The 25,180-nt window shown below is 42.6% G+C and overlaps 2 protein-coding genes across 2 annotated transcripts; both read right to left on the bottom strand.

The window, feature by feature from the left end:
• Nucleotides 1–2,573: 2,573 nt before the first annotated feature.
• On the bottom strand, nt 2,574–6,975 carry NDUFS5 (NADH dehydrogenase (ubiquinone) Fe-S protein 5, 15kDa (NADH-coenzyme Q reductase)). The gene is made up of 3 exons (XM_004678828.2): nt 6,873–6,975; nt 5,184–5,404; nt 2,574–2,795 (listed from the first exon to the last, which is right to left on the bottom strand). The coding sequence occupies exons 2-3, from the start codon at nt 5,397–5,399 to the stop codon at nt 2,691–2,693; spliced, it is 321 nt and encodes a 106-aa protein (XP_004678885.1). The 5' UTR covers nt 5,400–5,404; nt 6,873–6,975; the 3' UTR covers nt 2,574–2,690.
• Nucleotides 6,976–13,101: 6,126 nt separating this feature from the next.
• Nucleotides 13,102–23,655, bottom strand: AKIRIN1 (akirin 1). Its single transcript, XM_004678825.2, has 5 exons — nt 23,288–23,655; nt 19,608–19,748; nt 16,449–16,583; nt 15,281–15,352; nt 13,102–14,599 (listed from the first exon to the last, which is right to left on the bottom strand). The coding sequence occupies exons 1-5, from the start codon at nt 23,514–23,516 to the stop codon at nt 14,589–14,591; spliced, it is 588 nt and encodes a 195-aa protein (XP_004678882.1). The 5' UTR covers nt 23,517–23,655; the 3' UTR covers nt 13,102–14,588.
• Nucleotides 23,656–25,180: the final 1,525 nt, after the last annotated feature.

Here is a 25,180-nt window from a genome sequence, read left to right as displayed (position 1 = left end):
TAAAACTTACTACAAAACTATAGCAATCAAACCAGTATGGTACTGTGTGACAGATATAGATCAAGAAAATAGAGTTCAGAAATAAACCCTTACACATGTGGCTAAGTGATTTTTTGACAAGGGCTCAAGATAATTCAATGATTAAAATGTTAGTCTTTCAACAAATGGTGCTGGAAAATCTGATGCCCATATACAAAGAATGAATATGGGCCCTTACCTAGTACTACATAAAAAAATCAACTTAACCCATGATCTCAATGTAAGACCTAAAGAGGAAAATATAAGGCAAAAACTTCAAACAATTAAATCTGATAATGATTTATTGGCTACAACATAAAAAGCAAGAAAAGAAAAAAACAGGCAAATCAGACTTAATAAAAATTTTAAATTTTGTGCTCAGAAGACACTATGAGAGTAAAAGGCAATCTACAGGGTGGGAATAAAAATTTATATACCATATATCTTTAAAAGGATCAATATCCCAATATATAGAGAACTCCTAAAAATCAAAAAATCAAAAAGATAAAATTTTAAAATGGGCATAGGACTTGAATAGGTCTCTCCAAAGATATACAAATAGACAATGAGCACATGAAAAGATGCAAAATTTCTAATCATTAAGGAAATGCAAATCAAAACTACAATGAGGGCCTCCCTGATGGTACAACTCACAGCACTAAAGCTGGCCACAGCTTCTCAGCCAGGCCTAGGAGACCCACATGGTATCACCTCCTCACCTGCCCACTGCTCCCTCAGCAGTGTACTTCCTCAGATTGCCTGTCTGCTCCTATCTCTGGTGAATCCTCCCACTGCCCCTATACCTCTGGCCTGTAGTCTGGTTCTGTATGCATAAATAAATAAATCTTAAAGAAAAAAAGAGAGAACTCCCTTATATCCAGATATGGAGAAATTGGTAGGATATAAAGTGGTAGAGTAATTTTAGAAAACAGTATGGTAGTACCTCAGAAAAATAAAAACAGAACTACCTCATGATCCAGTAATTGCATTTCTAGTATATATTGGGCATAGGAAACAGTTAGGGTTCTTTGCAAACCCATAATCACTGCAGCATTATTTACAACAGCTCAAGCATGAGAGCAACCCAAGTGTCATTGACAGATGAATGGATAAACAAAATGTATACTCACAATGGGATGTTATTCAGTCTTAAGAAGGAAAGAAATCCTGACACTACGCTACAATGTTGATGAACCTTCAGGCCATTATGCTAAGTGAAATAAAGAGGTCACAAAGAGATAAATACTATGTGATCCCACTGACATGAGAGTCAAAGACAGAGAGAAAGACAGGACAACAGTGGTTGTCCGCAGCTGTGGGGAGGCAGCAAATAGGGAATCATTATTTAACGGGTGTAATATTTCAATTCTGCAAAATGAGAAGAATTCTCCTGAACAATCTCCAGATGGGTGTTAGTGATAGTTGCACAACAATGTGAATGTACTCAATGCCACTGAACTGTAAACTTGAAAATGGTTAGGATGGTAAATTTCACATCTCATGTATCCTACCACAATAAAAAAGCTGGGAAAAAATGCTGCCAGGTATGAGGTTCAGTTACAGTCTCGTCATACTTTTTTCTTTTATTAAAACTGCTTTTTTTTTTAAGATTTATTTATTTATGCATACAAGAATTGGGCAAGAGGTGAGAGGATTCACCAGAATGGAGAGCAGAACAGGTAGACTGACTGAAATACACTGCTGAGAGAAGAAACAGGCGAGACACGAGAGGTCTGCTGTGTTATGTGGGTCACTTTCCTGGCCAGCATTGAACTTGTGCAGTGGCTACAGACAGCTTCATAGTGCTGTGCTTTAATCCGTTGTGCCATCAGGGAGGGCCTTTCAACACATTTTCTTTTTTAAAAGAGTTATTTATTTATGCATACAGAACTGGGGTATAGGCCAGAGGTGTAGGGTGGTGAGAGGATTCACCAGACAGTGGGGAAGCAGACAGGCAGACTGACCAGGTACACTGCTGAGGGGAGCAGTGGGCAGATCAGGAGAAGTTTGTTGTACCATGTGGGTCACCTCCCTGGCTAGGGATTGAACTCATCCTGAAGTGGCCTTGGCTATTGTAGTGCTGTGCTTTAACCCATTCACCACCAGGGAGGGCCCTCAACACATTTTCTAAGGTACACATCTTTCTTTGTATATCTGGATTTTTCTTTCAAAAACATGTTACTAAACATGTCAGCTGGAAGCACCAATGTACCACTGAAAGAAGATAGCAAATTGAAACAATAGTGTTGCTTCTTCAAAATTAAGTTATTTGAACCTGGCCTTACAGTCAACACATCCACTCTTATCTACTCTCTCTCTCTTCCAGTCAACTCTGGGTTTTTTTTTGTAGAAAATAAATTAGAATGAAAACACTAAGAACACTGCAACTTATTAAATGAACTAACTCCTTTAAAGTTCCTCAAACACATTAAGTGTTCACTAGATACTGCTTATTATTCCCTGGATGCTAATTATTAAAGCACAGGCATTTTTCCAAACTTAAAAAATAGGTTGCAATCTCATTATAAAAAAGTATGATCCAAGAGAAAATAGAATAAGGTGGAACAAGCCTTTATTTTTAGACATTTTCACAAAGAGGTTGTCAGTAAATAAACTTTCCAGAGGAGAAAAGAGAACATGAAAATCCACCTCCAGCCACTGCAGCTGCTCTGCTAGGGCCGAGGCTCTTCCTGGCCCGAGTGGTGGGGTGGAGGTGTGTACTTCCCTTCCTTGATTAGCTTATCCCTCTGCCTCCTAATGGTATTCAGGCGATGAATCTGTCAAAGAAAAAGAGTATTAAAATTGGGGAAAAACATGCACCAGAAAGTGAGGGCTAGAGAAAGAGATGAAAACTGATTTATTTTTAAACGACAGAAGCTCCTAATCCTAAAGAGTTCTAAAGTGTCTCTCACTGAAGGTGGTAGCATGGCCGAGCGGTCTAAGGCGCTGGATTAAAAACTAACTAGGAACAGCAACTTGAGCTCTAACAAATAATGTCCTGGCATCTATAATCATACCTCCTTGAAAACTAGGATGTTCTTTTTCTATACAGGAATCTAGGTATTTACAAAAATTGTAACAATCAAAAACTGCTAAGGGGCATATGTGTGTAACGTAAAATCTTGAAAAGTGTAGAGACTGTTTGCTGTTTTGTTTACTTCAGTTTTTCTAGTGCCTACAATAATTCCTGCTGCAGTAAGTGATCCTAAACCTATTTTTTGGAAAAGTGAGTTTTCATGAGTCAGTTAAACTTCCTGTTAACCTTAAAGAACTTGTCAGGATATAACTTCAGTAGAAGAAACTGCAGGTATCCTAAATTCTGACATAAATAGTATTCATTTTTAAGAGACTGCATTCTGTTAAAAGATTTATTTATGCACACAAGAACTGGGGTACAGACCAGAGGTGTGGGGGGGGGAGGTTGGAGGGGTGAGAAGCTACACCAGAGACAGAGTGGGGAGCAGAACAGGCAGACTGACTGAAATACACTGCTGAGGGGAGCAGCAGGCAGGACAGGAGAGGTCTGCTGCACCATGAGTCACCTCCCTGCCTAGGGACTGAACTTGTGTTGCAGTGGCTGAGGCTCAGGGAGGGCCCTGAGAGTTAACATTTCTCTATCAAGAAGTCAAGGGGTGGGCCCTCCCTGGTGGTGCAGCAGGTTAAAGCACAACACAAAGAAGCTTGGGTTAAAGCACAACACAAAGAAGCTTAAGCCACTTCCGCATGAGTTCGATTCCCGCCTGCCCCGAGGAGATCCACATGGCGAGTCAGACCTCTCCTGACCTGCCCACTGCTCCCCTCAGCAGTGTACTTCGTCGATCTGCCTGTTCTGTACCCCGCTCTGTCTCTGGTGAATCCTCTCACCCTCCGCATCTCTGGCCTGTACCCCAGTTCCGTATGAATAAATAAATCAATCTTAAAAAAAAAAAAGTCAAGAGGTGCCTCCCAGCTGGCACAAGGGGTTAAATGTCATCACTATGAAGCTATGGGCAGCTACTGCAGGACAAGTTCAATCCCTGGCCAGAGAGCTGATCCACATGGCATGGCAAATGTCTCCTGCCTTGCCCACTGCTTTCCTCAGCAAGGTATTTCAGTGGCTCTGCCTGTTCTGCTCCCCGTTCTGCCTCTGGTGAATCCTGTCACCCACCACAACTCTGCCTGTACCCCAGTTCTGTAAGCATTAAAAAAAAAAGATAAAAAATAAAAAAGCTTTAATATAGATAACTGATAGCTTAAGTAAACTTTCTCCCTGAATGGCAAAGAATTGTAAATAATAAAAATATTGTTATATCCCATTGAAACTGGCAAAACAACGGCTCACATCCAGTGATTTCTTCTCTAAGAAAGAAAAGAGCCTCTCTGTTATGTAATTTTTTTCAGCTGGAGGAAGTATATGTCATGCTGTTACGATTAGGCTCAACTAAGCCACCTCATTAATACTTCCATCTACCCCAGACTAGAAATAAATCCAGAGTGTTCAATGTAACAGATATGCTGGCTTTTACCTCTTTTCTTTTTTTTAAAGATTTACTTATGCATACAGAACTGGGGTACAGGCCAGAGGTGCAGGGGCAGTGAGAGGCTTCACCTGAGACAGAGTGGGGAGCAGAACAGGCAGATCAACAATGTATACTGCTGAGGGGATCAGGGGGTGAGAGGATAGTCTGCCGGCCATGTGGGTCACCTCCGGGCCGGGGACTGAACTTGCACTGAAGCGGCTGTGGGCAGCTTGCGGTGCTACATCCTAATCTGCTGTGCAACCAGGGAGGGCCCAGGGTTTTACTTCTTTTCTAATGAGGATTCAACAAATCTGTAAAACTTTCACCCAATGATATTCAAGGACAAATATCCAAGACTGGTTGATATTATGTCACATCCTACTGTAAAGACAGAACTACACAAACATGTAATTTCAAAGTAGATGGCTACAGCAGAGTACAATGCTAAGGAAAATGTGTGAGAAGATGAGGGAGGATTCTGAGCAACAGCAGTTCATCTCAGACCTGAAGATGTTTAGCTTCCTTGACAAGGAACCGAAGTATAGAAGTTGTTTCACCCCACCAATGTTTTGCCAATTCATACTGGGCAACCATTGCCCAACAGCCATTAAAAACACCTAAAAACAGTCCCAAAGAAACCACCTCCCGTCTCCGCTATTTCCTCACCGTTTTCTGCCGAAGCAGACATTCTACGAAGTCATCCATTTCTATCTTGCACTCTTTCTCTGCTCGAATACTACCAATCCCATGTGCACATTCTATCCATTCTTTTTCAAAAGCATGGCACCGAGATGGAATCTTGTGAGGCTGCTCTGCACTCTGCACTGTCATCCAGCGGTCCAGGTCAAGGCCCAGCCGTTTCTGCACATCAAAGAACGGCATGACTGCTAGGGAAGAGAAGAAAAGAAATCCTGCCAATAAATGTACAGGTGAGGAACTCCTAAGAAAAATGTGATAGTTTTGGGCCCTCCCTGGTGGCGTAGCGGTTTAAAGCACAGCACAAAGAAGCTAAAGCCACTTCAGCATGAGTTCGATCCCCACCCTGGAGGAGTTCCACATGGCAGGCAGACCCCTCTTGACCTGCCCACTGCTGCCCTCAGCAGAGTACTTCATCAGCAAAAGTCAGTGTTTGTGTTGAATCAATAATCCCAAAACTTTCAGAGATCTGAAGAACTGAAAAGAACACTTAAAAGAAACATAAAAACATTCCTTATGTTTCATATGCTCAACATCACCATATCAACGTAGGTGATAGTGCTCCTGAGAAGTAATCTTGCAACCATGTCCCTCCTCCTTGTTAGTATCCTCAACTTCCCACTGGAGTACTTTGAATACCACTGTACTGGATTATTGATTCTCTCCTCTATGGAACAATGGCTGTCATAAGGGCAGGGACAAGGTAGGGGCTTGGCAGTGGTTGGGAAAATTAGTTTCAAACAAATGTGCAACAACACTGAAATGGATAATTTAATCCAGTTGCCACTTAGTAGAATATGACAAGACACTGAGAAAAAAATAATACACACGAAACCTGTTCTAATGTTAAATGAACAAAAGGGACTACAATTATGCCAAGCAAAAATAGTCTGTAAAAGAAAACTGGAAGGGAAAATGAACCAAAATTATGTATGAATGGTAAATTTACAGATGGATTTAATTTTTTAAAATTTTTCTACCCATTCTTTTAGTCATTTACTAAGTAGTAACATTACTTAGTACTGTCCACTTACTGGGATGGGGGTTGAGAGAGGGGAGGGAGAACAGCAGCTGCAATGCAATCAGTAGACTGTAGGCACAGAGGGCAGGGGGAGCCCAGTGGACAGATAGAGCAGTGGACAGCAGGGTTCAGAGCTCAAAGGAGAAAGCACCGACTCTGCGCAGACTTGACGTCTTTCTGGTGGGTTGCGTTTGCCAACAGGTCTGACTGTAGACCATTCAGGTAAGGGACAGCGCGAGTGGCAGCGGGAGAAGCTGGGTATGAGTGGGGACACGGAGGCCCAGAAGTGGCTGGAGTGCACGGTGCCTGTCCGGAAGCGCCATCGGAGGTTGGCTGGGGCCTAAGTCACTCAGAGCCTTGGAGTAGGGACGGAAAGCGTGGCCTTCAAATTAAGAAGCCGAAGGCCAAAGGATGAGCCCGCAGGTTGCTAAATTAACCCGGAGAGAGACCGACCGAGGTGTGGTCCATGGGTTCAGTGACATTGGCGGTGTGGGTGAAGGAGCCTGGGAAGCAGACTGGGCGCCCCGAGTTCGGGCCTCTCAGAAATGGACACTTAGCAAAGCAGGAGGCCGTGCGAGGAGAATCGCGGAAGGAAGCTCCTAAAGTTAGGTTTTCCGGCGGATAAACGCAGGCCCTACCGTTCTCCCCCGGTTGCCCTTGTCTCCTCTCTGGCCGCAACGACAGCAGATCTCCGCAACGCGAAGGTCTGCCGCAAAGGGCGCCCGCAGCACGACACTTTCAGCGCGACACCGGCAGCCGACTTTCCATCCGCCGTCGCGCCCGGGAAACCATAGAAACCAACTCGGTCGACCTGCGCCTGCGCAGGCCGTCTCCGCTGGCCTCTGGGTGAATTACATTGACTGGCGGGATAGGGAGTTCCTGCCCCTCGGTGGTTCCGCGCCTAGCACTCACCCGACAGCTCGGATTGGTTGAGGACTTGACCAAGGTCAAACCAGAGAAAATCAGGGCACCCTAGTCGTGATTAAGCACACGGATTGTGGACCCACGCCGGGTGGTGTCAAAATGGTCCTGGAAGTTTTCCCTCCTTTCCTCATTTTAAAATTAGAAAGACAATAGTACCCAAGATTAGAAGATTAACTGAGTTATGTGTAAAGCACAGCACGGAGGGGGTGACTGGCATGGAGGAATCACTCTGAAGCATCCAGGTTTTGATATTTCTTCCTAGTTTGTGGGTTCTGGAAAGTGGAGACCATGACCCTCCTGTTTCAAAGCCTCCCATCGCTCCTTTTGACTACAGCGGGGCCTTGAAATGGTGTGTATGGGAACCCTAGTGTGTGTGTTATATGTTGGGGGGTGTGGAAAGAAAACACTAGATATTTCTACTTTTATTTACTTTTTAAAAATGTCTACTTTTTGTATAAGTGTTTATAAGGGGAATACCATTACTGTAATTGTACCTATGACACATTTGGACTGAAAATGTACTTTCCTTTTAAGTGGTGTGTACTCAAAAAGTCCAGAGAAATAGTCTTCCAACGTAGCCCAGACTCATTGTCCAACCACCCCTGCCTAATGCCCCAAACAAGAACTTGCAGTTCCAGTGTAAGTTGTCTTTCAGTCTCTTTCCCCTTCAATGACACCATTTCCATCCTATGTCCATTTTTCAAAACGTAAAATCCTACTCTACTTCAGGACTTTTCGCATAGGTTTTCCTCCCAAACAGGTTAACTACCCCTTCTGGAGAGAATTCCTAAGATTTCACAACTTCCTGAGTTGTCCCCCTTTTTTCTTCACCTCATTGGATATATATCCCAAATGAGATCAGTTTCAATTCAACTAGAAACTCCTGTAGAATATACCAAATGTACGTGCCAGCAGAATACTGGAGGATTATGGGATTCACTACCTCACAACTATTGCCCTCAAAATATCAGAGGTAACGAGGCATTGACCACTACCACGAGTTTCCCTTCTTTCACTTTCTTGTGTACACTTGTGACTGAAACAGAGATAGATCATCTTGGTCATTCAAGCAGGAAATTCAAGAAAATGTAAGTAGCTTGCATTTTCCTTATTTTTCATCCAATTATTTTATTACTGTCCGACTTTTTTCAAATGTTCCTTCCAGGTTTCCAATTCATGTCTTCCTTCTGCCTCATTTCAACCTGATTTGCACTAATTAATCTTCCTAAAATCTTGATTTCATTCTATCACCCTTTAGATAGCAGGAAGATTAGTACAAAGATGGGTGACTCAGATGCCTCCAAGGCCACAAAAAGTTCACTATAAGGAAATGAAGACAAAAACACCGCGATAAATGGCAGCTTATACATATTGGCCTCAGTTTGCTGCTAGTTTCATAGTGCGGAGCTTTAACCTGTTGTGCCACCAGGGAGGGCTCATTGGCCTCAGTTTGAAGGAGCGGTGGAAGGAATGTGATAAACCACATTGTCCTAATTGGCAGCAGTTACTCAGTTCCTTTCCTTTGCTGTTGCAGCAGGGCCTCAACTTGTCAAGAGAAACCAATAATCATGTTATTTAAATGTGAAATCTCCCAATTTAAAAATATGAGGGCAACTAATTTCTTAAAAAGTGCTAGCCACACAAAACCCAGATTAGAAATGACCCAGATTAGAAAGGACCAAAGCAGAACATAGAGGGTCATTCAGATGACTCAAAAAGGTCCAAATTCTTGGGTGATGGCATTCAATCCTCTTCATGATCTGCTTTCCTCCCACTTCTAAATTCTCAGATCCCATTACTTCCCCCTCCAGTTTACAGTTGTCCAACAGTGCTCATGCTTCCAAACTTTGTAGAAGAGGTTTCTTCTGCCTGGAATGACCCCACCTGCTCTCCACCACCCTGTTTCCTTAGTGACTAATCATTGCGTCATTTTCTGGGCCAAGTTTTTTTAATCCCTCAGGCACTTACTGTATCTTTCTTGGGGCAATGCCACCCTGTAAACTTCACTAGAGATAACTGTAACTGCAAGCTGGTCACCTCCTCTGGACCAAACTATGATACCGTGTAAACACAGATGTGTAAGGATGGCAGAAACAGGTCTTGCTTGACCACAGAAGTTGGAATACTAGTTCCCAGAAGCCCCACATGAGAATTGGGCCTGCCCAGTAGCCACAATCATAGCACCCTCTAGGAGTCTTGTGTTTTACGAACATAGTGGTATGACTTCCAATATGGGGGCACAATGCTCTTACCGACTTCATTTACCTTTTTCTTGCCTTGCCTTCAGATCCTTTGCTTTTGTAAGTGTGATTTTTTTTTTTTAAGTTTATTTGCTTACTTATTTACCTAAGAATTGAGATGTAAGTCCTAGGTGGGGGTAGAGTCACCAAAGAGCAGAACAGATGTATCTACTGAAATACACTGCTGAGGGGGGCAACGGGCCAGAATTCTGCTGCGCCATGAAACTCAGGGCACTGTGTAATAGTGCTGAGAGTTAAACCCAATGCCACCAGGGAGGCCCTGAAGTGTGATTTTTAAACAAAATAAAATCTCACCTTGCAGAGAGGCAAGCCTTTGCCGTGGTCTTCTTCCATTTCAGGTTTGGGAAATAGGCTTTGAGATCCAGTGGTGATCTTTCTTAAACCTGTCTTACTTAGCCTTCGAAGCATAAAAGATGGTTTGATAACCTAATGTGAGAGGGCTTCTGAAAATTAGCTTCAGTTTTGTATGCCAGGCTGACTATCCTCTAGGCCTCCATTCCTGAGACTTCCAAGCTTGACCTCTGAGATGTCCTAGTATTTCCACACCTTTTGTTGTCATAACTCTAGAAGAGCTCTAGCACCCTTTCTAATGATAACATTGTAGCACTGTATCTGATACCACTGCCATACAGCTTGAACAAAGTAGGTAGCCCCCTGACCCCAGCACAGCTGTAGAAGACAATGTGTCTGCAAACTTGTCCCCAACCTCACCCTCAAGTCCTGAATTGTAGGATAGACACAAGGCCAATAAGCATATTAACTTGAAAAAGTAAAGGACCCCAAGACCTGGGATTTGTAATCAGAGTGGCCATTTGAAGAATGTTTTAAGGGGTCTCCTAGGTGATGCAAGGGTTGAAGACAACACTATCAAGCTATCACCAGCCCATCCCCCACATATGGGTAATGTGACCCATATGGCACAGCAGACCTCTCCTGTCTTACCTGCTGATCACCTGAGCTTTGTATTTCAATAGATCTGCCTGTTCTGCTCCCTGCTGTCTCTAGTGAATCCTCTCACCTCCTCTGCACCTCTGCCCTACACCTCAGCTCTTATATGCATAAAATCTTGGAAAAAAAAAAAAAAGTCTCACTGGGGTCTCCCTGGTGGCACAAGGGGTTAAATCTCAGTACTATGAAGCTATCCGCAGCCACTATAGCATGAGTCAGGGAGCTGACCCACATGGCACAGCAGACCTCTCTCCCCTCAGCAGTCTATTTCAGTAGATCTGCCTGTTCTGCTCCCCACTGTCTCTGGTGAATCCTCTCATCACCACCTCCACCCTCACACCTCTGGTCTACCCAAGTTCTTATATGCATGAACAATCAAATCCTAGAAATGGGAAGGAAGGCTGTGCTGGGCTCCCGGTAGGCTAACTTGATGCTGGTAAATCATTCCATCTCTAGAACAAACTCCCCTCATGCAGGTATGTGGGGCTGCCTCTTGACTTTAATTAGGCTTCCCAACAGACATGATTACCTTAAGGAGAAACAGCTCAGGTTGAAGGCGCAGTCTACTGCATCTGACATACTTCTCATAAATTAAACATACCAGAGTCTGGTTTTGGCAGGTACTGATATTAGAGTCTGTCTAAAACAGCTTTATTGGTGAGTCAGCCTTTGTGGGTACAGATCAGGAGCAATTAAGCCAAACCAGCTGAAGGAAACTGCCCAGCAGTTGAGTTGCCTTCCACAGGAAACACCCTGCTCTGTTCAGAGGCACAAGACACTTACCAGAGCAAGTTTTATCATGTCTGTGAATTCTATAGGTAAGGACTGCATCTCTTTTGGCTGCAGAGATGACCTGCAGGAGTTTCAGGTCATCTGATAAGGAAAGGGGAGCAGCAGCCACATAACTTATTAGTCAATCATCACTGAAGAGACCAGAACAGCGATAAAAACGCAGTGTTAAGTCAGGTGTAAATGCAAGGACATAAAATGAAATAGTGTAACAGATAGACATCCTCAGAAAGATTCTTAAAACCCAAACTAGACATGAATTTCATTACTCTTATTTTCACTTTTAAACCTTGTACTAACTTGTTTAAACTATTCTGTGTTGCCTCATAAGTATGTAAGCACCTCAGAGAGCAGAGACATTGTCTGTCCAGTTTAGTGATTTACTCCTAATGCCCACAACAGTACTTGCCAAATAACAGGTGCTCAATGAACATGTGTCAGGTGAATAAGTAACTCTGCCTTGAAGAAGGGAGCTGAAAGAAAATTGTCACTCCAGTAGTCATTTTGTAAGTGAGAAGGGATTTAATTCCAGGCAGAGAACTAAGCACCACAAAAAATATAAGCTGAGCTGCTGCTGAGGACAGTTTGAGAAGTAAAGATTTCAATAATCTATTCAAGAGCTAAAACTGGTTTTTAATAGGTAGTTTTAAGAGAATGTCAAAAAAGCAAAATACATCAAAAACCCACCACAGCAATTCTCTGTATTAAAGGACAAAAACAAGTCAAACAAGCCAAAAAAAAAAAAGGATCTTTGAAGATGCATAGAAGAACTGGCGTACAGGCCAGTGAGAGGATTCACCAGAGACAGAGGGGGGCATGGAACAGGCAGATCGACTAAAATGCACTGCTGAGGGGAGCAACAGGTGAGACAGCAGGGGTCTGATGTGCCGTGTGGGTCAGCTCCCTGGCCAGGGATCAAACCAGGCTGCAGAGGCTGGTGATAACTTGATAGCACTGTGTCACCAAGGAGACCTAACAAAACGGGATCTTTGAAAGTGTAGTTATGAGGCGAGGGAAGCGGAGACCAGGAAGATTCAAGGGCCATCCTCTGCTTACTCAGGCAAAGTTAGAGCCATATTTAATCAGCCTTTCCAATTAATCTATAGACCTTAGTTATGATTAGACATGAAAAGAGGCTCTTAACCAGTCAACCTGACCCTAGGTCGTTACTTGTCTTTTTAAATGTACTGACCCCTAATTTTTCTAAAACTCTTCAAGTCCTACAAAATAAGGGGCCTGCCTCTTAATAGTCAATGGTGTTATTAGACAATATCTAGCTTTTCAAGCTCTAACCAGGGTCAGGGTTTCATACTCTGACTAGACAAGAATGTGTCCCTGCAACCACCAGGATTTCCTACTACCAGCCTTGGCTCATTTCAAATTGTAATTCCTTTTGCCTGAGTTCACTCCAATTCCACCTACCTCAATGAAGCCTTCCTGGTCACTACTGCTACTTCTATCTTCTTTTCACTGGTCTACCACTTTATCATTCATGCAAAACTTAGCAGCTTTTACCTTGCTGACATATATTCTTTGTTAGACAGAGGGGCCTAGGTTCATTTAATGACGTCAAGTCCACGTGAGGTACTGGGGCTAAAAAACCTTCAGAGAAGCTATATTCCCCACTCCTGATTCATTCTTCAGGACTTTTGATGGCACCATTGCTGCCCTTCCCTTGTTTTGGTTTAACTATCCTGTGGTCAGGTCACTCCTGTTACAACCACTGTTAAGTTCTTCCTTTTGGGAACAAGTGACTAACCTGGAAAAAAGAAGAGATGAAACAAATTGCCCTTCAAATATGAAGTAAAATAATTCTTTAATGATTAAAAGATAACTGCTAGACTCTAAAAAAAGGTCTATAAATCTTAATTGTAATGCTGAGCTGGGGAAATGTAGCAGTCTCATTTAAGTTATTAGAGTAAACATTATCACAGTATTAAGAAGGCAAGGTAAACAAATAGCTTAAGTATTTTATTTGTTTGCAACTAAGCTTGTTAACACTATATAATGAAAATGTACAAAGAATAACATTGCAGTTTTTGGTTAGATTTAAGTCAAAGACATTCATTAATAAGGAATCTTCGAATGTGAATATTCCAGAAATTTCTCTAAGCCATCTGATCAGAACAACTGTCTCTGAATATCACCTTTGGAAGGTATTGGCATACATTTGAATTAAACTCGGAAATTTTCAAAATAACCCTAATTAAAAAAACTACTCTATATTCAAACTAAAACAATTTTAACTGCATTTCCTTTTCAGAAACAATAATAAAAGAAACAAGGCATTTTGTAAAATGTGGTCCTGAACAAGTCACAGTAAAAAATAAATGTGTACTAACTTCCACCTCCTCAAAACAGAGGCTACTTTCTGTTCCTCAGCCTTGGAAACAAGGTGAAGAACAGCCTGTAAGCAATTTTGGGCAGGGTTGCCAAAACAAAGCTTAAGCAGTCAAACATGGACACTTCTTAAAAGCTGGGGGAACCTGACCAAAGGATTCAAATTCTATGAATAACAAAAAGGCTCCTCCAAGTAGCAGTGCCACTGGGGCCTGGCCCAGCCCCGTGCTCACCTGTTGTGCTCCCAAGCAACCCTGATGCTCCTGCTCTTGAGGAGACATTTTCTTTTTAAGAGGTTCAGTGTCCAAGGAGCTCTTCATGTGAATGAGGTGAACACAGACTCCATGTGGGTATTTTAAGGCTTGGAGTCGAAGTATTTTTTTAACAGGGCTAGGCAGCGTCCATGTGTCAAACGGCCTGTCTCCACTTTGTTCTAATTCCTCACCATATTTGTAGATCTAGGACCACGACCTTTGTTATATTGTCATAATCATATCTAATGTCCATCCTAACGTATGATTCATATTCTGTGCCTGGAAACAGTCCCTGTATTTAACAATAATACCTACATGTAAAATAATCCACTGTTACAACTTGTATGGTCACAAAACATTAACGATCTTCTGTAGACCAAGCAAATGTTTTTAACCATAATTGTCGTGCATCAAATTCACAGCCAGAATCCCCAAGATCAAAAAAATTTGCACAATACAAATAATAACTTAAAGTACACATACACACATATACACACACTCTCACACACACTTCTTACAGACTGTGCTTGGGGAAACTCCACTTGTTGAGTGCCACTGAGGGCATATTTTGCTAAACTGCTGCTCCAGGTATTTTTGTTTGGAAAATCTATCACAGTAGGGCACAGCTGTTTATTGGATGAGCAGAAAAGAAAGATATGCTTGTGGCAACCAGAAAGTTTTAAGGTCTTTCAAGTTGTATAAAATGGACCTGCAGAAAACATTTAAGTGTTCTCAGGATGCAAAGTTGGAGCTGAAATGTGATATCAAACCAGTTGCAAAAAGTGTACAGCAGCCATCTCTTGAGGTCAAACCTGGTACCCAGATATGCAAGAAAGCTTCAGGACACATCTATGAATCAGGAATAAGGGGAAGAAAAAAAAGTAAGGATATGTAAAACATAGTACATGGTTTAAAAACAAAAACAAAAACAACACAAACATTAACTAGTGGCCACTGTGAAAACAGCATGAGTGATAGGAGTAACCACTTGAAAGGTCTTAAATTCTTGAGAATTTAAGAAACCTGACTCATGGTCAGTTTAGATATTTAACTACTAATAATTTATGATGAGTAATTGGTAGTTTTCAAGATGTTTCATATTAAGAAATTCTAGTCACACATTTGATAAACTAGTTTAAGGAGTTAACCTTAATAAATTAACAATTACAGTTATCTTTCTGGGGTAAAGTCAAGAAATAAATACATTGGCAGTGAAGTCAAAGTACTCAGGCTTTAAGCTTGGCTGACCCATTAAGTTACATGAATTCAGGCAAATTATTTAACCTCTTTAAAAGCTATCATTACCTGTAAAATAGGACTAGTAATTATCCCTCATAGGATTACTGCACACTGAATAAACTTCAATGAAGATTTTAAAGGGGTTAACAAAAACTTAGGTATATACATATTCTTTAAATATTAGCTATTGGCTTACTTCACAAGGGCTTTTTTTTCTCTCAGCAGATAAAATCAGCTCCAAAATCTTGCTCTTGAAAATTGGAAAATTCAAAGAAAAAATTTGATACTTACAGCTTGTAGGTCTTGTCCCATATCGTCGCATAATCTGATCATGTGTGAATTTCACAAAAGATTCATATTGTTCTGTGAGGGGAAAGACAATATATATCCCAGAAACTATTCCCCAGCTTGTCAAGATCAAGTGACAGGATACATAGCTAGCTTCCTTGTCTAAATTACTCACTCTCAGGTCCTCCTTATAATGGTCATTCTGAAATCTGTTACTTGCTCTTTTCTATACTTATCTTTGCTATAAATTTCAACATACACCTTAAATAAAGGAATTGTGTTGGTTTGAAAGCTAAGAGAAGCTACCATACCCACTACGTGTAGCCATTCCCACAAAAGTTGCTGCAAAAAGGAAACCCAGAAGGACAAACATTTGTAAATAGAAAGCCATGGGGATGAACAATTTGGGGGAGAAGGTAGAACAGGAGGGTAATATACTAGAGCTTCCTCTAACACATATTAATATTAAAATATCAAAGTCCTACTATTAAAAAAACCCCACACAACCTTTGTTAAACTAACAGTTCTCAATTCAAAGCAGACCTATTAACATTTGAGGAAGCAAATGGCATAGGTCTCCAGGTCAGGAAACAATACTGTTACCAGAGTAAGTTATTGCTAAAAAATTCTCTGATCACAACATTGTTTCCTTTCACTAAAACAGACACTACTTTCTATTCCTGATTCAGACCCCTTCCTTTTACAAGGTGTTACTAGTTGCCAGCATTCTCTTTGTTCTAGCCTGAGCTCTGCTTTCCAGTCTTTTATGTAACTCCAAATCACAGGATGTCAGACTTCCCACTGCCACAGTGACTCCCACCAGGAAGTCTGAAAATGTTGACTATGTGCCACTCTTCAACCACCTGTTGGGAGTTTAGCACTATCCCACCACCTGTTTACCAGCCAGTAGGCCCATTAACCTATTCAATGCCTTTATTCACATGGAAAAATCCTTAACAAGAAGCTTGGCAGATCCTGTTTCAGAGATGTAAATGAAAGTCCTCCCATAAAATGTATAAATGAAATATTTACAATCACCAATGAGAATAATTTAATAAAAATCTTCAAACATTCCTGCATGAAATCTTATTCTTTTTCTACATTACTATTTACTTTACCAGGGCTAATTCTTACTGAATTTTAACAAAGGCATAGTATTTTCTCAGCCTACCTGCTAGTTTAGTATTGAGGATTTGCTCATACTCCTCCCGGATTTTATCTTCATAGTCTTTTAAGAGACGCTCACATATTATTCCAACTTGTCGGAGGGTAAAGGTGGGCTGGTCCTTTTTCATCCAGGAGGAACCTGGCCAAAAGACAAATCTAGTTTATACAGTACATTCTAGTTCTAAGGTTTAGTACTAATAGCTTTATGAAGATAGATCTAAGAAATAAAAATCATTCAGAAAAACAACAGATTTCATTTATAAGGAATATTTCTATAAACTTTTGAGTTCCTCTCATTTGTTTTTAAAAGAGAACAGTATGAGGAATAATATGATCCAGGGGGGCAAGCTAGAAAAATAGTTCTAAGTCATAATAATCTGAGCCCATACTACAAGTCTACTTGGTAAAGGGAAAGAACAAAACATTTAAATTGATATCAAGTCTAGTCTGGATTAGAAAAAGTATTTTACACAGCATGAAAACTATCCAGATTCTTGAGATCATCTAAACCCACGTGTATCTTTAGTTTAACAACAGGAAAGAAAAAAAAAAAAGGATACACATTCTGGTTTAATTCGGGGCTACAGCTTGGGTATCTTTCAAGTTCCTTAGGTGATTATGATAAGAAATGATTAGGTGGGCCCTCCCTGGTGGTACAAGGTATTAAAGTGAACCATTAAGAAGCTGTCTGCAGCCACTGCAACACCAGAGTTGGATCCCCGACCCAAGGAGGCACAGCAGACCTCTCAACCTCTCTTCTCCTTTCCTGTCCACTGCTCCCCTTAGTGTATTTCAATTCATCTGCCCGTTCTGTTCCCCACTATCTCTGATGAATCCTCTCAGCCCCTGCACCTTTGGCTACAATCCAGTTCTTGTATGCATAAATAAATCAATCTTTAAAAAAAAATTAGGAGGCCCTCCCTGTTGGCGCAGCGGGTTAAAGCACAACACTGAGAATCTAAAGCCACTTCCGCATGAGTTCGATTCCCGTCAGGAGAGGCAGACCTCTCCTGACCAGCCCACCGCTCCTCTCAGCTGTGTAGTTCTTTGATTTGCCTGTTCTGCTCCCCACTCTTTCTCTGGTGAATCCTCTCACCGCCCCTGAGCCTCTGGCCTGTACCCCAGTTCTGTATGCACAAATAAATAAATCTTTAAAAAAAAAAATTAAGAAATGGGTAGGAGTCTGAGGTGTAGGTCAAGTGTCTTGCTTAATATAAAATAGTTGGCAAAACCAGTGAATTAAGCAGTCAAGCACTATACATCTCTTTTTTTTATTCCTTGCATAGAACTCAAGTGCAGGTCAGACACAGGAGGTGAGAGATTCACTAGACAGCATGGGGAGCAGAACAGGCAAATACACCAAATACACACTCCTGAGGGAGCAGCAGATGGGAGATCTGCTGTGCCACGTGGGTCAGCTCCCAGGCAGGGTATAGAGCTGTAGCTGCGATATCTCTAAGACCCAACTTCCAGGTCATTAAAGAGGTGCTCAAGCATTATACATCTTACTCATCCTTGACCCCTTTTAAATCTAGGCTGAGAAGACAGAAATATTTACAAGACAGTGGTTAGAAATCAATATCCATTGGAATGCCCAAATCAATATTGATTGGAATGCCAAAAAAATGTAGAAATCAGTTCCCTGATCATAACAGCAACAGCTCTAGTTTTGAGCTGTTCCTTAAAGCTCAGCCTGGAGCCTGCTTTTTCAATCCTCCATATAAATCATTTTATACCTAGAAACAAATCATTTTGCTTAAAACAGTTTCTACAATTGAAATCAGGCAGCCATTATATTTACTTGTTTCCCTACCCATAAACTATTCTATTACTTCAAAATTTGATCACTAAAATCTTGAGAAAAAACTAAGGAGAGACTTACTAGCTATAACCATTGTACAGTTTACCATGCATGTGTGTAGCAAAGACTTTTGGGTTCTAAGAAGACAATCAATATATACTTGAGGTAAAAGTCAGAAAAAGTTTAAAGTGAACAATTCAGTGGTCATGTCACTATATCAGGTAGTGACAGAGGAGGAATAGCACTCCCTCCCTCTAGCTCCTGGGTAACAGCAATTTGTGTTCTGTGAAAAGAATTTTTGTTAAGGTTTTTTTTGTCAGGTAGGCCTTGGGGGTAGGACGTGAAAGGATTCACCAGAGACAGTGGGGAGCAGAAGAGGCAGACCTACTGAAATACACTGCTGAGGAGAGCAGCAGGTGAGAAAAGAGAGGTCTGATGCACCATGTATGTGCAGGTGAACTATGCTGCAGCAATGATAGCACTGAGACTTAAACCCTAGGTAACCAGAGAGCTCTCTGGCAAGGTAAATTTTAACTCTTAGAACTGTTAAAAACAGAATGCTTTGTGAGGAAATAAACCGATCCACTGTTAGAGGAGAGAGATGTTTTGAGTACTGGCATGTTGCCTATCTGCAAGGATATGGCACAGGCCATACTGGTTGAACTATGTGACCATGAAGATTCCCTCCAACCCAGAGATTCTATTTTTGAGCACATCCTCTCTGAACACCTGTTGATATTACACAACTTTCTGCAATGATGGAAATGTCCTATAGTTGTGTTGTCTAATACAACAGCTACATTGCCTACTATGTACTTGAAATGTGTGGTCTTTACATCTGAGAAACTAAATTTAAGATTTCAAGCGGTTAGTGGCTATGGTATTAGAGCCTGCAGTTACTGAGTACCTTGCATTGGGTGGATTAGTCCAATCAAAGGTCTTTCCCCAATTTTGTAAGTATTAGGATAATGCATACACTTTACCATTATTTTAGACAATATTAATTCTGATTTAGGAAACCATCTTCTTAAGAATCATTTACCAACCCTTTTTAAAAAAGATTTATTTTTATTTATGTACATAAGAGCTGGATGTAGGTCAGAAGTGTGAGGAGGTAGTGAGAGGATTCACCAGAGGCAAGAGTTGGGAACAGAACAGGTGAAATGACTAAAATACTCTGCTGAGGGAAGTAACAGGCAAGACAGGAGAGAGCTGCTGCATCATGTGGGTCAGCAACCTGGCCTGGACTGAACTCAGGCTACTGTGGAGAGCTTCACAGTGCTGAGATTTAACCCCTTATGCCACCAGGGAGGCCTGGTTTACCAACTGTTCAATGGACTGTGGACACAAAACTTTGCTTACCTGGAGAACTAGGTGCTGTGAGTGCTGAGGAGTGAGGCTGACTTTCTGAAGTACAAGCTTCACTTTGATTAAGAACAACTTCTAAATGTCTCCACCTCTGATAGCGACTATATTCTTGTTTTATGTTCTGGAAAATTTGCTCTAATAAGAAACACATAAATATTCAATTATGTAATTTCTTCAAACAGCATGTCCCTCCCCCAAGTTATTAATAAGAAAAATGTTTACACTGAATAAAGCATGGTATAACCCCTAAAGCATGCCCTCTTATTGCTATTCCAACAATACTTCAAATAGAGCTATTTTGGCATAAGAGACCAGCTAGTTCCCTACGCTTGACTTCTGTTAACACTGAGAACCAGATTTGCTATGTATTGGAGTAACAAGCAGAACTTATAAGAAAAATGAAAAGTCTTTCACAAAAAAGCTATTTTTGATATCCTTTAAATTTTACAATTTCACAAGCTAAGGTATTAGGGTGAGTCCTTACAACTAAGGCATTCTAACAATGAAGCTTTTGTCCCATCTGGGTCTAGGACTCAAGATCTTTGGGGAAGACAATAGAAACCAGCATGTCCACAGCTTGGACACTGACCAGGGGAAGACCTGAGATTTGTTGCTTAGAAGAGATGATCAGAGTTTAGAATTTTCTGATTGGTATATATATTCATATTCCAGATAATAAACCTTCAAAATTAAAAAAACAAGCAAACAAACAAACAAACAAAAAAAAACCAGAAAATTTTATCACCATCCCAACTCACATGATTCAAATGTATACTTTGCTATAACCATGGATTGTGACCTTGGAAAGTCACTCAGGATATTCAGCCTATTTCTTCAATATAAATATTAAATGCCTACTTGATAAAAATCAATGATACTAACAATTTTATAACCAATAATGGTGCAGACCAAGAACTAATATGAACTTAAATTAGCTCTACACCTATAAAGTCCATAATGCTCAGCCTAGAGTGTTAGAAGGATGTTGGAATAGCTTTCCTTTAAAAATGCTGAGAAGTTCATATCTTAGATCCCTCACCTTTAAAATGTATTACTTTCCAAGCACATACTTGCCAGATTCAATACAAGGATGTAAGGAACTGCAAAGACTTGAAACAAGAAAGGACAAGTATGAAGACAATGCTCAGGAGAACAGAAGGTCTTTGATAAACTTCTAACTGCCTGCTCTATGGCAAAGTGAACAAATGGGATACACCTATGTACATAAGAGCAATAATAGAAGTAATTTTCTTCCCATAAAACAGGAAAAGGCATTTAAAAATACAAATTCCTTTTTAGTGATAGGTAATAATTTTACTCCTTGTCTCCCAATTTTTTTAGATTATACTTCTGGAATATATCAGGCTAATAAGCCCATCTTCAAAATTCTGCAATGGTTTAAAGACTAACAGAACTCTTCAGTATGCAACTCCATACTTCCCAAGTCCTGGGCCTCAAATTATTTTTTCAGTTCTGTCTCCCACTATAGCCAGGTTGCATTAAACAATCTTTTCTTTAATTTGTGGGTTTTCTATGTTTTGTTCTAGCACTTTCTCTCTGCTCAACAGTTCTCTGTCTCTTCCCTCAATATTATTCAAGAACCAGCTAACATGCTGCTTCGATCTAGAAATTATTTTTCAACCCTCAAGTCGTGATGAAGTTAACTGCTCTGCACCTAGACTCGCTCCATGTTTATAAACCTCTCACTGGGATCACATTACCAATCCTCTTCCATGCCTGGTATGTACCTAGCTCATAGGCCCTTTCCAACAAAAGGTATCATGTCACCTCTTCTTTTTTTTTTTAAGTGAAGACAATTTCTTGACCATTTCTGAGAACTTTACCACCCATCAGATAACTACAATATTATAAAATCAAGCCAGATTTAAAATTTTACTTCTTAGTATTGGCTTTATTCTTTCTATAACTACCATGTCCTTCCCATTCTTTCTTTTCAATGGGGATATCTTTCACTTAAGCCAAAGCACCAATTATTAATACTGATAAATATAGTGATCCTAATTGCAGCACTCGGCCATATTTAGGCTTCCAAACACATTCAATAATCCTGATTAAGCATTTGCTGTAATGTAAATTGCAACAGAATTAGTCTAAAGGGTAGTTTTGGAATAAAAAATTTACAGAAAATTCTCAAGGTTGACAGGGAAAGTACTAATTCTTTTTCGCTGAACAGAGGTCTTGAAAGATTATGACTACCCTTGGCTATCTGCAGCAGCAAGTGGAAGAAAAGAGTATCACTTCAAGAAGACATCTATACTCCCTGCTTTTGAAAGGCTCTCTACAAAGAACTTGTGCAAACATTATCTCATTCAGTACATAAGGCACTGCAATATTAAGTGGTCAGGGAATTTAAAGTAGAACAGAGTTCCTTATGAGGCAGGGTTAGGCAGGTAATGGATGGGAGACTTGAAGAAATGACTGTACTTGGATTAGCAAAAAGCAAGGAAAAACACCACGAAATGGGCAGGGATACGGGCACAAGAAGGGGGAGGAGAGCAAAGGCATAGTCTGAGAAAAAAAAACTGTATAAAAGACTGATTAGGTTAAGATGTGGTTACAGATGATACATTCTTTGAGTGCCAGTATAAAGAGGTGAACATGAGTAAAGACAGTCACTGGGAGAGGTGTGAGAGGATGAAAACCTGAATTTTACATCGCGGATATATGCAAAGGAGGAAATAACGCCTAAAGACCCTACAGAACTAACTGATTTAAAGGCAGTCCCCGGGTACTGTTTATGCTTGAGAAATAGAAAAAACACAAAGAATGATTCGCCAACGTTCAGTTGAGAGACCTCCCCCGTTTCCCAGAGTCCATCAAAAATGCTAAATATTAATTCTGATGCACTTTCTCCTCTACCTGCACAATGGTTAGTTTCTTTCTTCTTCTTTTTTTTTTTTTTAACTTTATTGTCACACCGGCGCTCCCCTTTCCTAGGCCATCATGGAATCCCTGATTATAAAGAGGCTGTCTCTGTCTCAACGGATGGCCGAATCCCTTGCTTGCGGAGCCTCAGGATGTTTAAGGATCCTCAGATTCTCGCTAACAAACTACCGATTTCAGGTCAATGAAAGGACACAGCCTTACAATAAAGGGCAGGGCCCACCCCCCCGAAAGAGACTGATGCCGATGCCACGACTTGTGCCGCGGCGTGTGGTCCCGAAGGACTCCTGGAAACCAGGTCTCCCCACCGGCGACAGTACGAAGCACTGGCGCACACACTCAAGCCCCCTCCCCGGAGCCCGCCCCCAGGCCCCACCCTCCAGGCCGGGTTCGTGAGTGGAATCCAATTTTCCATGGCCCACTGGATCTGCAGGGCCGTACGGTGGAAGGCCTGGGGGGCAGAGGCAGGAGGCCCTTTGGAGCCGGAGAGAGCCCCGAGGGGCCAGGGATATTCCCACTTTCCTCCCGCTGCCCACCTCCTCAGGCTCTCCAGCTCTCGGAAAACCGAAAATGGACAATGTGGCCCCACTGCACCTCCCGGATGTCTCTCATCCCCGGAAGAGACCAGGCCCAGAGGCACCCCAGTTCCCTTTTCTCAGGGCAAAGAAGGGGTACGTGCGCGAATCAGCCCAGCGCCCGTAGAACCAACCCCCCCCTCACCCCCCATATGCCTGGGCCTGGCTTCCTGCCAAGCCCGCAGCGTAGGTTACCCGGCGTTGGAAGGCGTCGCTCGCAACCGGGCGGGGCGGGCTGCTGCAGAGTCGGCTGTGGGGTCTGCATCTGAAGCAGCGGCAGCGGCGGCGGCGGCTCGGCGTCCGGGGGCCTGAGGCCCGGAGTGGGGCCGGGCAGAGGGGCGCAGCGCCGCCGCTTCGGGGAACCGGGGCTCAGCAGCGCCGCCTCGAACTCCATCGGCCGCTTCAACGTCGCCCCGCACGCCATGCCGCTCGGGGGCCGAGGAGCAGGAGTGGACGCGGCTGTAAACGCTGCCCTACCTCCGGCTCCTCAGCGGAGCTCGCAAGCCAAGCCGGCTCCAATGGCGCCTCCAGCACCCGGCAGGGGCTCTGGCCCCGCCTCCTGTGACGTCACGGGCCTGGCCATCGCCCGGCGGAGGGGGGGAAGCCGGAAGAGGGCCGATCTGGGAGGTCCGTCCGCAACGGTCCGGCCCGCGGCGCCCCCTGCTGAGGAAATGGAACGGTCTGGGCGGAGAGCTTGGTCACCAAGCAACCTTGGGAAGGCCCCCGCCCCCGCCCCCTCCCCTCCCCTCCCAGGGCCCATCCCCCCTTCCAACCCCCATCATAACGCGTCCAGTGCGTCGCTCCCGGGTGCCCCCTCAGGTTTCGCACCTGTGTGACACCGCTTGGGGGAGGGGAGAGCCGGAGGGTCCTGTCCGGAGGCCGCGGGGGTCGGCGTCCCCGCGTGGGGAACCTGCTCTCTAGGCCGCTCAGGTCCCGGTGATCAAAGAAAGGGTGATTATAAAAGGTCCTCAAGGGCATTGCCTTGACTCGATGAAATCTTCCTCTAAGGATAAACCGACCTCTGAAGATGGGCTTTGGGAAGCCCACCAACCCCTTGGAATTGTGGATGTTTGGATATATTTGGGGATAGATGACCCACACTTTCAGTTCGTCAAAGGAGTCGTTAACTCAAAAAACAACCCACTGATTTAAACCATCCAAGAATGGTGTCAGAGTGTTAACTTCAACTGATAGCTGATTTGCCGGTCTCCCCATGTGACCTGGCAGCTCAGGGGTTTTTCCTCAGCTCTATCAGAATTCTTTACAAAAGCGCCAGTTGTAAAGTGCTTTTGATATTCTAGAAGGATAAATGGGTAACAGGAGGGTTCTGATTTTAGAAACTATGTGCTTGTACATTATTGGGAAGCAGGTTCAGTGCTTTTAGGTTATCCAAGGATCTCTATGATCCAAAAAAGGTTAAAGTCTTTCTCTGACTATGTACATTAAACAATGACCATGCCTTCTGGCATTTGCCTGCTTCCATATATCTCTGGATTTTTCCAGGACAACTCAATTTTCAGATACTCTTTTTTTTTTTTTTTTTTTAAGATTTATTATTTATGCACTGGGGTACAGGCCGGAGCCACAGGGACAGTGAGAGGACTCACCAGTGCGGAGCAGAACAGGCCAACTGACAAGTACACTGCTGAGGGGAGCAGTGGGTGGGCCAGGAGAGGTCTGCCCCGCCTTGTGGGTCACCTCCGGGCCTGGGATAGAATTCAAGCTGAAGTGGCTTTAGCTTCTCAGTGCTGTGCTTTCACCTGCTAGGCCACCAGGGAGGGCCTAGATACTCTTTTTTTTTTTTTTTAGAAGAATTGGGGTGTTGGCCAGAGGAGTCACTAGAGGCAGATCAGGGAGCAGAAGAGGTTCAGATCCTCTGAAATACACAGCCGAGGTGAACAGTGAGCAAGACAGGAGGGGTCTGCTGTGCCATGTGGGTCAACTCCCTGGTGAGGGAATCAACCTCAAACTCAGACAGTGGTGGTGATAGCACTGAGACTCATCCACAAGGCCATCAGGGAGTCCCTTAGATATTCTTCTCAAAGGCCCTATGCCAGATAATGTGACTCAATGTAGGCATATAACCTC

This window comes from Condylura cristata, unplaced genomic scaffold, assembly GCF_000260355.1.
Source record: "Condylura cristata isolate star-nosed mole 26May11 unplaced genomic scaffold, ConCri1.0 scaffold00008, whole genome shotgun sequence".
Lineage (NCBI taxonomy): Eukaryota > Metazoa > Chordata > Mammalia > Eulipotyphla > Talpidae > Condylura > Condylura cristata.
The sequence above is the reverse complement of the archived record's forward strand: the minus strand, read 5'-3'. Positions and strand labels throughout refer to the sequence as shown.

Excerpts from the sequence above, each read along its gene's own strand:
- AKIRIN1 (XM_004678825.2), bottom strand. The coding sequence starts at position 23,516 with ATGGCGTGCGGGGCGACGTTGAAGCGGCCGATGGAGTTCGAGGCGGCG. Across the intron at positions 16,584-19,607 it reads CACAGCACCTAGTTCTCCAG|GTTCCTCCTGGATGAAAAAG; the intron begins GTAAGCAAAGTT and ends TCTTTTGGCCAG. Across the intron at positions 15,353-16,448 it reads CCTCAATACTAAACTAGCAG|AACAATATGAATCTTTTGTG; the intron begins GTAGGCTGAGAA and ends TTCCCCTCACAG.
- NDUFS5 (XM_004678828.2), bottom strand. The coding sequence starts at position 5,399 with ATGCCGTTCTTTGATGTGCAGAAACGGCTGGGCCTTGACCTGGACCGC. Across the intron at positions 2,796-5,183 it reads GTCTGCTTCGGCAGAAAACG|ATTCATCGCCTGAATACCAT; the intron begins GTGAGGAAATAG and ends TTTCTTTGACAG.